Below are 17,202 nucleotides of genomic sequence, written 5' to 3' on the forward strand. Positions count from 1 at the left end.
ATTGTGAATTAGATTTGAATCGAAATCGGACTTAAATTGAAAGTTCAAACTATCAGTTTTGACTCCGTTCAAACTTTTTTTGTTAAAACAAATGGCAGCTTTTGAGAGCGCCACATAGAGCAAACTGTTTTCGAACCGAAATCATTAAAAATCAAAATTAGAACCGCAATTTGAATCGGATAGAAACTGAACTGGTTTAATCCGGTTTTTCAACGACGTGAGAGCACCAGCAAGACATTAAAAGTTATTTCATGCAACAAAAAACCAAAAGTCAGAAGGACCGACCAATAAAAGCAGATGTAAAGGGGAAAGCAATTAGTTGTTATTTTCAAGATCTTGCACATTTAAAATCTACCAATTGAACCAAACAAGGGATTGAACAATTCTCTTTGAATTTAGCCCATGATCATCAGTGCACAGCATTTGAAGGCCTAATGAACATGCCCAAATATCATTTAGAATCGATATACACCGAGAGAATACAGATGAACAGTATTAAGTTATGCTGAGGCTGTAACTGATGATAAACCACTATGTCGAAGCAGGGCCTCTGGTGATGGTTCCCGTCCGCGGAATTCTACAAAAACCTGGATGCAACATCATAACATGTGAAGGTCAAATTGAAGAAACTGAAAACTGGACTGCATAAGGGCAAGCCATGATGTCTGGAAATTTTGATGAACCACATAAATATGCAGCAAAAAAAAATGATGATCATCCAGGCTTCGCATCAGCTAATTGCAAAGGAAGGAAGCAATAATAAATGATATGCAAGGAAAAATATAGCTTCTATCCTCTGACCTCTGATGGTGCTTTTCCACCTCCAAGAGCAAGAATGGTCTCCCGGAACTTGCGTCCTATTTCCTTGACAGCCTGCAACAATAATAAAGCTTATTTATTCCATGCAATACTCATCTGGTATGCAAACTAAAGAAGCTCCGCTTCGATGGCTAGTGTACTAATAGGTTTTCCGTAAACATTAATAAAACAAAACTTGAAGTAACATAATGAACAGCAAATCAGTATATTTATGGAATAATCCTAACAGGGAAGTAAATCCTGAATATGAATTAAGGATCCCGTATTAAGACCATTTTAGAATTTCCACATCTAACTCCATTTTACTGATATCCACAACTCAATAATTGTAATTCATCAATCATCGATAAAGCTTTATAGCATCTTAAGAAATCATGATAACATCCTATTTTCAGTGGCTACATTGCGGATTCATAATGCAATAAACAACCAATTAAATCTTTTCAAGAGGTAGTAATGCAATTCATGGAAAGCAGGCACAAATACAATAATCAATAAGACAATGCATATAAAGAAAGGACAATAAATTAAAATTCACAATCAGTAACAACGCTTTTAAGGTCAGTCCTGGAAAGCATTTTCTGCACGCATACCTTGCTGTCATCCAATCCAGCATCCTCGAAAGCTGAGAAAGCATCTGCAGAGAGTACCTCCGCCCACTGCAATTAAGAATTTTACTTTTGAATGCAACAAAGGATAAACAAAAAGAGAGGGAAAAAAAAGCAAGAACATAAATTATGCCAAAACTTCTTTCTTTCTTTCTTTCCTTTTTCCTCCAAAAAGAAATAAAAGAGGAAGAATAAATAGCAAGCTCAAGCTGGGGTTGTTTGCTCTAGAAAGCTAAATGTTTGAGTAACACATGTGAACCTTCAAAAGCAAGTGAGGGAGGGCAGATAAACTTTTAGGACACTCCAATTTTTCGGGATCAAAACTTCCCATATCATTAGTTCATTACCATAATAATAGGGCATCATTTAACTATGGAGGAAACTACAGGAATGTTGGAACTAAAGAATATATTACCTTATAACTGTAGTATCCAGCTGCATATCCACCTAACAGTCACAAGGAGAATTCAACTAATTAGGTCAAAAGGGAAGGTCACCAATTAAAAAGTGTAAGTTAAAGCTGAGAAATACATATAATTTCACAGGAAAGCGAACCTGCAAATATATGGCTAAAACTACAAAGGAATCTATCTTCAGGCAGCGGAGGGATCACTTGTGTCCTCTTAGAGACCCTTTGGTCAACGTCAAAGATGGTCTCTGACCCACCAGGTATATACCTTGTGTGTAACTCCAAGTCTAAACTTGCAAATTTTAACTGCAATATCACAATGACAATGTAAGCAATTTCATAACTTGTCATAAATTCATAACTTTGTTTGAAAGCTATATTCTCTTATAAATAACATCTTCAGTAATTAATAAGGCAGGTTAGCAACCACATATAAAGCAATGTGCATGAAAAAGAAAATGTGTTACACAACTAGAAGGAAAGCAATTCTGTATCAGCATTCCATAAGGAAGTAGTACCCTCAATAGATTTGGGACCTACCAAATCCAAATAGATTACAGAAGAAAAACATAAGAAAAACACCAACATATGCAACAAACCTGACGAAGACTAAGGGAACCTGCACGAAAAGTCCTTGCAGCAAGGAGCTTCAAATACACATCTTCTGGGAGAGTCTCTCCAGTCACATAGTGCTTTGCAATGCCCATCAAGGTTTCCCTACAGCAAAACATGTAAACATAAGCACATTGAGTCAGTTTGAAAATAGCACCGTCCAACAAAGAAATTTTTGAAAAACAAATATGAATTCTAATTAAGCATTACATAATATAAGAAGTTAAAGCATGCCACCAATCATTGGAAAAACAATTTCACATTAGCAAAAAAAAAATTAAATAAATAATAAAGAGAAAAGAAAGCTATATCAAAGAATTTTCAGTGAGGAACATTGCAAGTAATAATTTATAATGATCTATAATGGCAGGGGTTAAATTACCTGTGATAACACCAATTTTCCATGAACTGTGAGGGCAATTCAACAGCATCCCACTCTATTCCTCGAATTCCAGCAACAAGACCTTCATCCTGCTTGGTTAGCATATGCTGAAGAGCATGACCAAATTCATGGAAGACAGTCTCAACCTGTAGAAATGCCATCAATCCTCACTAGGAACACATAATGAACTCACTTTACAGTTTACACAACCACAATTCCAATACAATTTTTCTTTTCTAAAAGGGCATATAAATGCCCCAATAAACAAGCAATTTATGTCAAAATTAGATTATATCCTTCTTCATTTCAAAAAAATTATGTGATGGTTATATATATTTGCTCCTTGAGATCCATATAAGGATAGTTGTATGAGAACACACCTTACTTCACTTTCTTAAAAGAAGAATAAAGTCCCAAAAATGCAATGGACAACATGAAACTTTAAGTCATTTTGTATTAAACATATTTAAAAATAAAACAACTGGTCTTAGTTAAACAACTAGCCTTCTTATGACCATGTTTTCAAGTTTTGTTAGATGTTAAACGTTAAGTGTGTCTAACAAATCATTTGTGCTCTTGAATATAAATCAAAGCTATTGAGCCAAAAAGATGTTTACACATACCTCCCTAAATGTCATAAGGCTTGGTTTTCCTCCAACTGGTGGTGTTTGATTGCATACCATGTGGGCAATAGGCAACCTTGGAGCAGTACCATTGCATGACAAAACCAGACTTCGACTGACAACCTCATCCATCCATGCCCCTCCTCTTTTCTCAGATGGACGAGAGTATGGATCAAAATAGAAATATGCAATTGGACTACCAGAGCAATCCTTAACACGATAAAATCTAACATCATTGTTCCAAACCTATAAAATCAGAAGCATGTATTAATAGGGGGCAGAACAGTTAGATAAACTACATTTAAGGCAGAAAACATAACAAAAAAGGAGCAAATTGAATATATTACAGGAGCTAAACCATCAGCTGGTTCAATATCAATTCCAAAAAGTGTGTTTGCAAGGTTGAAAAGGCCATCCATAACCTTTGGCAATGAGAAATAAGGCGCAGTTCTTCCTGTTGAATTGAAAACAGGAAACAAGTAAGCTTTTCTCCACGAAAGATAGCAGAAATTTTGGAAAAAAATGAAGGTAAGAACAGGGAATCAATCATAGATAGGAGTTGATACTATACTGAAATAACATATGCACTCTTGATCACACTACACGCATATGGTTGGCCTGCACATGAATGCTAGTGCTTGTACATTCAGATATGCAAAAAAACGTGCTATTATTTCCATTCTTCAGTTCGAAGTTGTCAAAATCAGACAGAATGATTTATTCCCAAAAAAAAAAAGAACTACAATCATATTCACTATTAGCAAAAAACTTTTTTCACTTAAATAACTAGTATAGGGAATAAAACCTTGGTTAAAAAGGAAAAATCCAATAGGTAGACAGACAAGGAACAGAAATTTCTTTTCTGACAGTCGGGGAAAAATAAACTGTATTATATTCTAAATCCCTCTAGGCAGTTCCTTTATGTGCTAAATTAGTGCCTTCTACCCTTCCTTCCTGTTATGGAAAGTCAACCACTATATTATTTCTCTGTATATTCTGTATTCTGTATTCATATTTAGGATTTCTTCCTAATTAGCATAACACAATTATAGGAATCAATTGTATATATATACCCATGTACAGATTAATTGAAATTAAGGAGAATCATCTCTTTCTACATGGTATCAGAGCAGGTCATCTATCTAGGGTGACTATTTGTTCTCACCACCCAGCTCAGGAGAGACCTTGGCCGCCGACCGGCCGTTTCGACCCCGATCAACATCGCTGGCATCGCCTCAACCCCCCTCGTTCAACCACTGTGTGCTGTTGCCTGATCCAGTACACTATTAAAGGACTTCTGAGGTTTGGCTCTCAGATCCTATTTCGGTATTTGCTTGATTTGTGATTTTGGGTTATTTTGCTGCTATAAGCACTTTGGATTAGCGTTTCGGTTAGTTCTCTTTGTCTCAACAAATGGTAGACAATAAGAATGTTATTTCTGATGTGATTCCGATGATGACTAATATCACGGAACACAAACTTAATGGTTCGAATTACCTGGAGTGGAGTAAGACTGTTAGGGTCTATTTGCTTAGCATTGATAAGGATGATCACCTTACTAAAGATCCACCCACTGATGATACACGACAAACTTGGCTAAGTGAGGATGCTCAGTTGTTTTTGCAGCTTCGGAACTCGATTCACAGTGAGGTAATTAGTTTAATTAATCACTGTAAATTTGTTAAAGAATTGATGGATTACTTAGATTTTCTGTATTCTGGTAAAGGGAATATCTCCCGTATTTATGATGTTTGTAAGGCATTATACCGTGCTGAGAAAGAGGATAAGTCTCTCACGGCTTATTTTATGATTTTAAACGGGTATATGAGGAACTTAATATGTTGTTGTCTTTTAGTCCTGATGTGAAAGTTCAGCAGGCCCAACGGGAGCAACTGGCTGTTATGAGTTTTCTTGCAGGCCTTCCTTCAGAATATGAGACTGCTAAATCTCAAATTCTCTCCAATTCCGAGATTTCCTCTTTACATGAAACGTTCACACGGGTCCTTCGTACAGAGAGTACCCAATCTTCACAGCCTGCCAGTAGTGCTCTTATTAGCCGTAATCCAAATGGACAACAGGGTAATAGAAGAGGAAGTAGAGGAGGAATTACAGCAAATGTAAGTAATCAGCGTAATGGAGAGGCTAGTTCTAATCAGGACTCAAGAGGAGTCATTTGTTATTATTGCCATGAGCCTGGCCATACAAAATATAATTGTCCGTAACTTCAAAGGACAAATCAACGATCACATATGGCAAATATGGCAGCAGAGAATTCTACAGTATCTTCCTCTGAGAAAACTATTATGGTATCTGCAGAGGATTTTGCACAATTTTCCCAGTATCAGGTATCTCTAAAGCCTACCAGTTCCCCTGTCACTGCAATCGCTGAGTCAGGTAAATCCATTACATGCCTTGTGTCTTCCTCATCCAAATAGGTTATTGATTCTGGTGCGACAGATCACATGACAGGTAATTATAGTCTTTTATCTATTTTTCAGTCTAATCTCAATTCCTCTATTGTTACTTTAGCTGATGGTTCTACTTCTTGTGTCATGGATTCTGGAACTGCGAACCCGATTTCGTCAATTTCTTTATCTTCTATTTTGTGTCTACCAAAATTCTCTTTTAATCTACTTTCTGTTAGTAAACTTACTCGTACATTAAATTGTTCTATTTCCTTTTTTCCTGACCAGTGTTTGTTTCAGGATCTTACGACGAAACAGATTATTGGTAGAGGACGCTAGTCAGGTGGTCTCTACATTCTGGAAAATCATGTACCGCGATCGCTTGTTTGCTCCAGTACCTTAACACCTCTTGAAGCTCATTGTAGATTGGGTCATCCTTCTTTGTCTACCATGAAGAAGCTGTGTCCTCAATTTCAGTCTTTATCAAGACTAGAATGTGAGTCGTGTCGCTTGCAAAACATCACCGTTTGCCTTCTGTGTCTAGAGTCAATAAAGGGCTTCATCCCCTTTTGAGTTAATTCATTCTGATGTTTGGGGTCCTTGTTCTGTTACTTCTAAAACTAGATTTCGTTTTTTTGTTACTTTTGTTGATGATTATTCTCAGATTACTGGTTATATTTAATGAAGAATCGCTCGAGTTGTTTTCTATCTTTTGTGCCTTTTGTAATGAAATCAAAACTCAATTTAATATTTTTGTGCGCATATTAAGAAGTGACAATGCCAAAGAATAATTTTCAACACAATTTCAGTCTTATATGACACAAATTGACATTCTTCATCGCCTTCCCGTGGATACCCCATCCCAAAATAGCGTGGCAAAGAAAAATCGGCATCTTCTTGAGGTAACTAGTGCTCTTCTTTTTCAGATGAAAGTTCCTAAACACTTTTGGGGGAATGCAGTTTCTACGGCATGTTTTTTTATTAATCGTATACCGTCTTCTGTCCTTAATGGGGATATTCCTTATACTGCTTTGTTTTCTACAAAATCTTTGTTCCCTATTGAATCCCGTATTTTTTGTTGTACCTGTTTTGTGCGTGATGTTCGTCCATAGGTTATTAAATTGGATCCAAAATCTCTCAAATGTGTCTTCCTTGGGTACTCCCGGCTCCAAAAAGGGTACCGTTGTTTCTCTCCTACTCTTAATCGTTATCTTATTTCTGCCGATGTCACATTTTTTGAGTCCACTCTATTTTTTCCTCAATCATCTGTGTATGAGAGTCAGGGGGAGGAGGATGATCTCTTAATATATACTGTCCAACCAATGTCTAGTCCTCTCCCACAGCCTGTTCCTTCTGTCTCTAGACCTACTCGACCTCCCGTTCATGTTTATTCCAGGAGATTGGAGATTCCTGACTCAGATCCTCCACCAGCTACTTCGTTGGGAGATCCTGTACCTCATACTGATCATGATTCTGATCTAGACTTATCTATTGCTCTTCGTAAAGGTAAACGTTCATGTACTTACCCTATCTCTTCTTTTGTTTCTCATAATTAATTGTCTTCTTGTTCTCGGTGTTTTGTTACTTTTTTAGACTCTGCTCCTATCCCTAATACTGTTGGTGAGGCACTGTCTCATCCTGGCTGGTGTGCTGCTATGAAAGAGGAAATGGAGGCTTTAGATGCTAATGGTACATGGGAACTGTTGCATTTGCCCACTGGTAAGAAAGCTATTGGTTGCAAATGGATATTTACAGTAAAGGTAAATCCTAATGGTTCTGTTGGCTAGGTTAAAAACACGCCTTGTAGCAAAAGGATATGCTCAGACATATGGGGTTGATTACTCTGACACTTTTTCTCCTGTAGCTAAACTTACTTCTATTCGCTTGTTTATCTCTTTAACAGCTACATATGATTGGCTCCTGCAACAATTGGATATCAAGAATGCTTTCCTTCATGGTGATCTTCAGGAGGAGGTGTATATGGAGCAACCACCTGAGTTTGTTACTCAGGGGGAGTTGAATAAAGTTTGTAGGCTTCGGAAATCTCTTTATGGCTTGAAACAAAGTCCTAGGGCATGGTTTGGGAGATTCAGTGAAGCAGTACAGGAATTTGGTATGCAAAAGAGTAAGTGTAATCACTCAGTATTTTATAGGCAATCTAGGGCTGGTCTAATTCTCCTGGTAGTCTATGTGGATGACATTGTCATCACTGGGAGTGACTCTGCAGGTATTTCATCTCTTAAAACCTTCCTCCAAACCCGCTTCGCACCAAAGACTTGGGATTGTTAAAGTATTTCTTGGGTATCGAAGTTATGAGAAGTACGAAGGGTATTTTCTTATCTCAAAGAAAATATGTCCTCGATCTATTGACAGAGACAGGAAAATTAGGTGCTAAGCCTTGTAGTGCACTAATGACTCCAACTTTACAATCAAGTAGCGTGGATAGTGAGTTGTTTGAAGATCCAGAGAGATACAGAGATTGGTAGGAAAATTGAACTACCTTACAGTCACTCATCCTGACATTGCTTATGCCGTTAGTGTGGTAAATCAGTTTATGTCTTCCCCAACTGTTGCTCATTGGAAAGCCTTGGAACAAATCTTATGTTATCTGAAGGGCGCTCCAGGAAGAGGTTTGCTATATGGTAATCATGGGCATTTGAATGTTGAATGTTTTTCAGATGCCGACTGGACTGAATCTAAAGTTGACAGGAGGTCAGCTACTGGATATTGCGTTTTTGTTGGAGGAAATTTGGTGTCTTGGAGAAGCAAGAAGCAGAGTGTAGTTTCTCGATCTAGTGCTGAATCCGAATACAGAGCCATGGCACAATCAGTATGTGAGGTAATGTGGATACTTCAATTACTAGATGAGACAGGTTTTAAGACTTCCTTGCCTGCGAAATTGTGGTGTGATAATCAAGCTGCTCTCCATATTGCTTCTAATCCGGTGTTTCATGAGCGTACCAAACATATTGAGATTGATTGTCACTTTATTCGTGAAAAGATTCAACAACAGATCATCTCAACAGGACACATCAAAACTGGAGAGCAATTAGGAGATATTTTCACAAAAGCTCTGAATGGAGCTAGGATTGACTACATTTGTAACAAGTTGGGCATGATTAACATCTATCCTCCAACTTGAGGGGGAGTGTTATGGAAAGTCAATCACTATATTATTTCTTTGCATATTCTGTATTCCTATTTAGGATTTATTTTTTAGGATTTCTTCCTAATTAGTATAACACAATTATAGGAATCAATTGTATATATATACCCATGTACTGATTAATTGAAATTAAGGAGAATCATCTCTTTCTACACTTCCAACCATAATCAGTGCATGACAATACAATCCAATTGGCTATGTTAAAAGTTCGATAAAATCCGAAACAGAGCTAGCAACAAAACAAAGCATTCCAAGGTCGATGAATAATGCGGTAATAATGTATCATAAATAGACTAAAATATAAACTCCATGATATCAGTAAGATTATATTGTGAATCATAAAAGAAAAAAATCATCGTGATGCAGTATTGGAAGAAGACTCAACTTAGGAATTATATTCATTATACAATTAGAAAGTTTAGATTTCTACAATTTAGAAATTTTACTATTATTTAGGAATATTTATAGAGTTCTATTAGGTTTAGTATTTTGTTATTTAAGAATTTTGTGTGATTTGTAATTCCTAATTAGTATTTGATTACCATTGGAGAATTTGTTTCTCACCCCCCTGATCCTCAATATCCTATTGGTTCTACATAACATAGTTAACATACCAAATTTGCAATAAGCCTCAGAGAGACAGAGTCACAACACACGAGAGAGAAACAGAGAAGACCAACCTCATTGATATTGTATCTTGACTCACGAAGCCTCTCAGCCCAAAAGCTGATGTCCCAATGACTTAAATCATTCACTTCTATTGCACTTTGATTTTTGGCAAAAATTTTAAGGTCCTCCATATCTGCAAAGATAAAATAGTGATGTGGTTGGGAATGTTCCATTCCAACTAAAAGCGAATTTGCTAAGAATGTAGCATTAAGAAAGGAAAACTTTTGGATGTTAGAGCAAGCAAGCCATCTTCAACAGTGACCTTATAATTTAGTCCAACTGTAAAATTTATGCTTATACCATACCAGGCCAAAAGGAATGAAGACTCCCTAGATTTAATTGATCCAAACAGAACTATCATTTTAGAATATTGCACGTTACATGATTACACATACAAACAACACAATCATAAAATTTTTCAGGATATGAGATTGTGTGTTTATGCAAACAACAAATAGTCAATAAAAAAATTACAAAAAGGTGAAACCTTTATGAGGAAAAAGTTTCACCTTAAGCTCAAAATAATAGGAACTAAACTAGTGATATGCTACCACCCGTTGACAAATTTTATATAACATATTACCTTGAACTGCGGCATCCCAGGAAGCTGTGCGTAGCTTTTCCAAGAGCTCTTCTGCCTTCTGAACAGTCGCCATTTTTGTTGCCATGCTTACCTGTTATATATACTTTAGCTAGGAATCAAGGGTATTGTTGAGCATAGTAATAAATCATACCTCAGCATAGTTGATGTAATTGAGAAGCTTAGCCTTTTCCTGCCTAAGCCTTAATATTTGGTCAATAATTGGTGTATTATCTAGATCACCACTTGAAGCACGAGTTACATAAGCACGATAGAATTCTTCACGCAAATCACGGTTTTGAGCATGTTGCATAACAGAAATAAAACTAGGGGCATCCAATGTAATTATCCATGGTCCATTCTCAGCTGTTGCTTCTTTATGCCCCTGAATGATGAACTATAAAAATGACTAAAAAAAAAAGAGGTGCTAGACTTGATGAATGAAATGAAAATAAATACTAATAGAAAAATAGAACATATTTTCACAAGTAATACCTTCGATACTGCTGTCTGTGCAGCCAATGCAAGTGCCGTAGCAGGCAACCCTTCAATTTCTTTTTCATCTGTAATGAATTTTTCAAATTTCTTTGTGGCATCCAATACATTCTCCCCAAACTTTTGAGATAGCCTTTCCAACTCCTGCAAATTAATCCTTGATTCAAGAGCAATAAACATAAATAATAATAGTAACGATAGCAACAAATGATATACACTTAAATAGTACATAGTAATAATTTAATAGCTGATGTTTTCTAATGACACAATGCAACAAGAAAGCAAGTCAGCAGAAGAAAATATAGAAGAGGAGGAAGAGCAGATAACTCAAGACTTCAAAAATGAAAATTGCAGCAAACCAACTCCCCCTACCACTTTAGGTAAGAACATGAGTATTCCTATTCTTTATTAGGGGCATACCTGTTGAATTTTGTTGAATTCTTTCCTTTTGTCATCTTCAAGGGCAACACCATTAAGAACTGCCTCCTTTATTTGGGCTGTGCAGACACAAATACAAAAGTATTAAACAAGATCTTAAATGTTTAAGCATTGCTAATTAATACAATGGAAGGGCATTACTTACATTCCACTATACGTTTCTGAGCATTGCTTAGTGACTGCCATTGACGAGAATCTTGGATGGCCTTAAATGCATTGTAAATTGGTTTACTTTGTCCCAACCTAAGCTGAAACTTGACCTTTTCTGGCTGTAGAGTGTAGACAAAAACTAAAGGCCATGAGCACTTGCAACAAGGAGAATGGTGCAGAACTTCATGCACCTATGCAGCTTTAATCAAGTTTGAAAAGCAATTTAAGACAAACTGTCTAAATGCTACTAAGAGCTAAGAAACTTTATTACAAATTGGAACACAATAGTACAATGAAATTAAATCCATCATCACAAAATTCTGGTTCGGTTGCTCCAGGCATATATTTAACTTCAGTGAGAGTTATTTTTTGTTTACATATATTATACTAGTTTTCCAAATCTAGTTACCTATGTAGCATAGGTGCACTGCATGCAGAACAGTGTCTGCACAGAGGGAGAAAGTGAGAGATACGATACATAAAAATTTACCTGAACTTCTTCAATTGCAGCACGTAGTTCAGGTGTATCCTTAACAGACTTAAGATGATTGATCACACCCCATGCAACAACCAACTGATCTATAATCTTTTCCAATGGCTCCACCAACTTTGGCCATGATGGTTCCACTGTTCTCTCCAATTCGTCCAAATCACTCTCCTATAAAACACCAAACGTATACACTTCACCAAAGATACAAAAGGAACCAATCTCAAAGTTGTACAAGCTTAATCCCCATCACTCAAATAAAAAAAATCAGAATCAGATGAAATGAAAAAAAGAAAGTAAGAAACATGGAATAGTCAATAGTCATACAAGTCTCATGTATACAAACAATCAATCAAACAAATTCAACGACTGCAAAGATGAACACATGTTCAAATAATAGAAGTTCGAAAATTGAAAAACAAGAAATGCATATCCAGAAACCAAAAACACAACAAGAGATAATAGCCATTCAAAAAGGCTGGAATTCTTAAAAATCCAGACACCCAACAAACAAAAAAGAAGAAACCAAAGTAACCAAAACATTACAAAAGATCAAAGCAACATACAAGCTTCTTTAACAGAGCACGAATCCCAGGTCGAACATGTTTAGCATCAACAATATCGAAGGGAGGGAATTCAAAGTCCTGTAAGAGAGGATTGGAGGGAAGAGTATCATCAGGAGTAGCTACTGAAGGTGAAGAGAATGAAGCATAGCAAGGAGAGGAAGAGAGTGAAGGAAAGAAAGAGGAAGTAGTGGATTTATGGAAAGATTGGAGGCAGAAGGAGAAAGAAGAGGACCAGAGAGGGCAGGGATGAGATTTGGGGAATTGTTTGGGGCCAAGATGGGAATAAGGAGAACGTTTTAGGATTGGGTGGATTGAGCGGGAGAGAGAGATACGGGAGGCCATAAGCATATCGATTATAAGAAGTGCTGCTAGGAGGAAGAGGACTCTATTTGGTATGTGTAGCGTAGTTCTCATTTTCATTCGGTTGGACCTTTTGGCTCCTTTTGTCCCTGTAAATATCTCTGAAGAAAATCAATTTTGCAAGCACGCCTGATCATGGATCGATTTCAATTTAATTTTGAGTCGAAATTGCTCATTCAGTTGGCCTCATGGTTCAGCCGGCCTCACGGTTCGGCTTCATAAATTTTTAAAATTATTAAAAATTAATTTTAAAATAAATTTAATATATTTAGCACAGGTAAATAACGTTTTTAAATTTTTTTTTACACATAAAATAATATATTTTAAAAAAATATACATTTGAATTCAAACCTTTATAAATGTAAGTATCTCTTTTTAGTTATTTAATTTTAATTTATTAATATAAATTTTTTCAAATTTTATTCTATTTAAAAAAAAATGCTTTAACTTAGGTTTAATTTTTTAATTACTAAATTAATATTTAATCAAAATAAATATATAAATTATTATTTATGATTTTTTATATAAAAACTAAAATATTAATAAATATTATATATTATTAAAATATTATTTAATAATATTAATTTTTTAATCAATAATAAATAATATATATGATTAATAATTTTATTAATAAATTTAGTTAAAATATATTATTAATTAATTTAATTATAAAGGTGAGAGAGGAACTATCAGATACCCAGATAGGGAATTCTAGCTCATCAGCCCTAAGGATTCTTGCCGAACTTGCTCTCTTCTAGTTCTCGCCGTCCATGGAGAAATTTCTGTGACTTGTGAGGATTCTTTTATGCATGTGCTTAGACAGGCCTGGTTTCCCTTCTACGCAATCTCTGCCTCTATCAGGTACACGAATATCATCTAAATTTCATTGCCAATGCTTTCTTGTTTTCGTTGGTGTTGTAGCTGACTGCATTGTTCGGCCATTGTCCTCTATTCACTACCTTGCTTCGTGCTCTGCAATGTTACGTTTGCTAGTTGTCGACACCATATTTTGGCCGATCCCCAGAATCAACAAATTTCGAAACCGATCCCTAGCACTAAGTCTCTCCTTGCCATCTAATCACAGTTTCGATCTCTCTTCACAGAGAGTTGAGTCAATGCTAAGCTCTCGTATCCGTTAAGGCCTTACCGGTCTCTCAAATCATTCATCGATCTCTCAAGCCAATTGTCGAATATCCTGACCAGTTAACTATATTCCCGATCTCTCTTGTTAGACAAGTTTGAATTAACGCTAGATCCTTGCTGCCAGTATTCATGGTCGACCTCCCTTTTAAAAGTTTAGGAATAATCGAGCTAAGCTTCTAATTCGGTTTAATGAAGATCCCAATCTTAGATGTTCAAGCCAAAATTTCAATTAAGTTCTGTTTAACGTTGGTTCTTTACCAATTTTATGCATATTGTGTTTTCCGATCTCTCATACTTAGGATAATAATCGCTTCCAGTTATTTCAATATACTCAGACAATCAAGTGTTTAGAAATTTTCCGATCACAACCATTCATCGAACAAAAAGGCATTCTATTTCATTTCATTGCAAAATTTGTACAAGTTATTCGGCTGGGGGATCACCCCCAGCCTGATCTACATTTCGCTCATCCTCTCCTTCCTCTTCACTATCCTCACCCTCGCCCCCGGGAGCCAGGTCGACCATCCAAGAGAAGTCCTCTTCTGGGTAACGCTTTTGGAGTTCGGCCAAGAGGTCCTTATGAGCATTCACATAGGCACCAGCTATCCCTGTCACCATTTCTTCGTCTTTCGCCTTAAGCTCCTCGATAAGTTGAGCGACCTGAGAAGCTTCGTTGGCCCGGAGCGCCTGGACTTCCCCGAGAGCACGATCCCTTTCAGCCAAAACATGATTCTGTTCGGCCAGCCTGTCTTCATAGAACTTCGCCCGCCCCTCAACTTGAGATATGTAATCCTGAGCGGATGCGAGTTGGGATCGGAGGGAAGTCACTTCCTGACTCTTCTTCTCGATTTCCTTGCCCAGGCGATGAGCCTTTTCCCGAACTATGGTCTGGTTCACCAGACACTTCACATTCAGGCTCATGGATCGAGTCAAGATATCGTCAAGGCTGTCCGGGGATAGCCTGTCCCGATCCTCCCGAAGGCAGATGGAAGACCCTAAGACTTTGGCAAAACCGGGGTTCTCCCGAACAGTCCGGTTATTTTTCAGGGACTCAATCAACGTTTGAGCACCACGAGAAGAGGCTCTCACAGAAGATTGAGAAGGACCCCTTTCTGTGCTTGGAGCAGCTGGAGGAGGTGGAGCCGGCTCTTCTTATTGAGGAGGAGATCGGAACAGTTCAGATCGGCGGCCGAAGGTCGGACGCCTCCTTGCGTCTCCCCTGGTTCATAGCCGCGAGTTCGAAGCATTTCCGAACGCTTCATCTCCTTTACTTTCCGGGAGATCTCTCTTTCTTTCTTCCGCTTCCTAGAACCCTCATCACCCGCCATACCTGCACAAAGAAGAGGTCAGTGAGATCGCTAAGGTCCTGAGATCTGAGATGTAGAAAATACCAAAGCCGAGGTCGAGAGCGGAAGTTCGCGATCTTGGCCTGAGCAACAGATGGTCCAATGGTGCACTTCTAGCAACACCGCATCTAAACAGGAATACTTTTGAGTGGCAGCCTGATTCTTCAGATCCATCACTATCAAGCTTTCCTCCTGGTTCAGGGTAATGCGTTTCGGAAGCAAGGGTCCCTGGTGCCACCAGCTACGGGGGAAGTCCTCAAAGCAGGTCGGATTTTTGCTCCTCATAATAAAGAAGCGGTTCTTGCAATTTTTAAGGAAGGAGGGCAGATCGGTGAAGAGCCCGCAATGAGGCTTCGCCTGAAAGAACCAGTGCTCGTCGTCCTTTCGGCGAGTTAGCCTGCAATTCGGCGAACACCTTAGCCGTAGGTCTGATTCCCTTAGCTCGGCATAGGCCTCAAGGCTACTAAGATCCGCCACGAGTTAGGTGAACTTGAGCAATGCACACTCGGTGAAGTTTTAGACCTCCTTGAAGAAGTCATCCGAGGGAATCAAGACCGACCTTTAACTGCTCGTATACCATAACCGTGTCATTCTCTTCAAAGAAGTGATCGCTCGGTGATCGCCGTGACACCGGATAAGTTCGCATTTAATCGTGACGAATATTGTACTCGGCCGAACGATTGCGCATCGGACTCTTACAAGATCGATGGCACTCGCCCATAGGAGATTCTCCTCCCCAAGAAGGTACGTGCCTTGATGGTCCGATCCGCCCGAGCCGAACGGAGACCCTAGGAGGTTCTGCTTGCGCGCTTGGCCCGACCACCTCTTCTTCGTCAGACGACCACGAAAACTGAATGGAAGGAGGACTCGCCGCTCTTTGACCCTCGGCACCGCTCATTTTCAAAGAAAACAAAAAACTTAAACTAAAAAGAAGATCAAAGCCCTTACCGGAGTCTGATTGGCGTCGGAAGAACTTGAGTAAACGAGAGAACTTTGAGGTTGCGAGCGAGAGATTGAAAATGACATACAGGAGCAAATGGCTAACCCCTCACCCCTATTTATACTCGTCTGAGCATTTAATACTCACGAGGTTCCAGCAACGACGGTTAGCGGGACTCACCAGCTGTTCTGACACGTCTCACGAATATTCCCAAGATTCCATAAAGAGATCGGTTAATTATAGAGCGGTAGATCCAGGTGTTTCAAATTACAGATCGGATAATCATATTAGAGCTCGGAAAATAATTAATAAGATAATAATTGGCAAAATAAAATCTTTATTTTCAAAAGATCGGATTATATCATTTGGGCGATCTCAAGAGATCGGAGTGCATTTCCAAAAATCAGATTACATCATTTGGGCGATCTCAAGATCGGATTACATCTGATTACATCAAAAGGCCGACCTCTAAAGATCAGCGGAACATCCTATCTAAAGAAGCCTATGTCAATAGCCAACATTGTGACTGATCCACAGGGTGTCGCCGATCGGAGCTTAACCCGCTGTCGGAACACCCAATGTGGAGGGAAACCGCTGATGAGAAGCCAAATAAACTCAGTTGAGCTACTCGAGATCGGCAGAGTCGAGGTCCGCAATCCAGATCGGTCAATTGATCCAGTTCCCTCACCATCATCAGACAAGGTTATGCGATCACCAGGGTCATAAATTTTCAGTCGAGGAGTAAGGAAGTCCATCGGAAAAGGATCAAAGCCACAGTTGTAGCTTAACTTCCACGAGCAATAGAACTAGGAAGTAAGAAGGAAGAGAGGAAATGGGATGAAGGGAAGTCTCTTTCGTCTGGGGTATATATAGGGGAAAACGGGCATTTATTACTGAGCAGAAAACGAAGCGGACGCTTCGGGAATCGAGGGGAAATTAATGCTTTGACCAGACCGAGGCTGATTAAGGGATCGGAATAATAGAGATCGGAGGATGGGAGATCA

General features: G+C 38.3%; 1 protein-coding gene across 1 annotated transcript; it reads right to left on the bottom strand.

The window, feature by feature from the left end:
* Positions 1-301: 301 nt before the first annotated feature.
* LOC110634822 (probable cytosolic oligopeptidase A) lies at positions 302-12,877 on the bottom strand. Its single transcript, XM_058150258.1, has 18 exons — positions 12,410-12,877; positions 11,847-12,014; positions 11,352-11,475; positions 11,189-11,265; positions 10,769-10,912; positions 10,428-10,658; positions 10,277-10,367; positions 9,705-9,826; positions 8,370-8,374; positions 3,801-3,903; positions 3,454-3,699; positions 2,831-2,976; positions 2,436-2,553; positions 1,983-2,142; positions 1,843-1,874; positions 1,413-1,478; positions 802-873; positions 302-587 (listed from the first exon to the last, which is right to left on the bottom strand). Exons 1-18 carry the CDS (start codon positions 12,827-12,829, stop codon positions 501-503), a joined length of 2,412 nt encoding a protein of 803 aa, XP_058006241.1. The 5' UTR covers positions 12,830-12,877; the 3' UTR covers positions 302-500.
* Between the last annotated feature and the right edge of the window lie 4,325 nt (positions 12,878-17,202).

This window comes from Hevea brasiliensis, chromosome 7, assembly GCF_030052815.1.
Source record: "Hevea brasiliensis isolate MT/VB/25A 57/8 chromosome 7, ASM3005281v1, whole genome shotgun sequence".
Classification (NCBI taxonomy): domain Eukaryota; kingdom Viridiplantae; phylum Streptophyta; class Magnoliopsida; order Malpighiales; family Euphorbiaceae; genus Hevea; species Hevea brasiliensis.

Bases quoted from the DNA above. Each gene is read 5' to 3' on its own strand.
- LOC110634822 (XM_058150258.1), bottom strand. From the start codon at position 12,829: ATGAAAATGAGAACTACGCTACACATACCAAATAGAGTCCTCTTCCTC. The intron at 10,659-10,768 runs GTATTACTTGTG...TTCATCATTCAG, and splicing joins CACAGACAGCAGTATCGAAG to GGGCATAAAGAAGCAACAGC. The intron at 9,827-10,276 runs GTAATATGTTAT...TTATCTTTGCAG, and splicing joins CTGGGATGCCGCAGTTCAAG to ATATGGAGGACCTTAAAATT.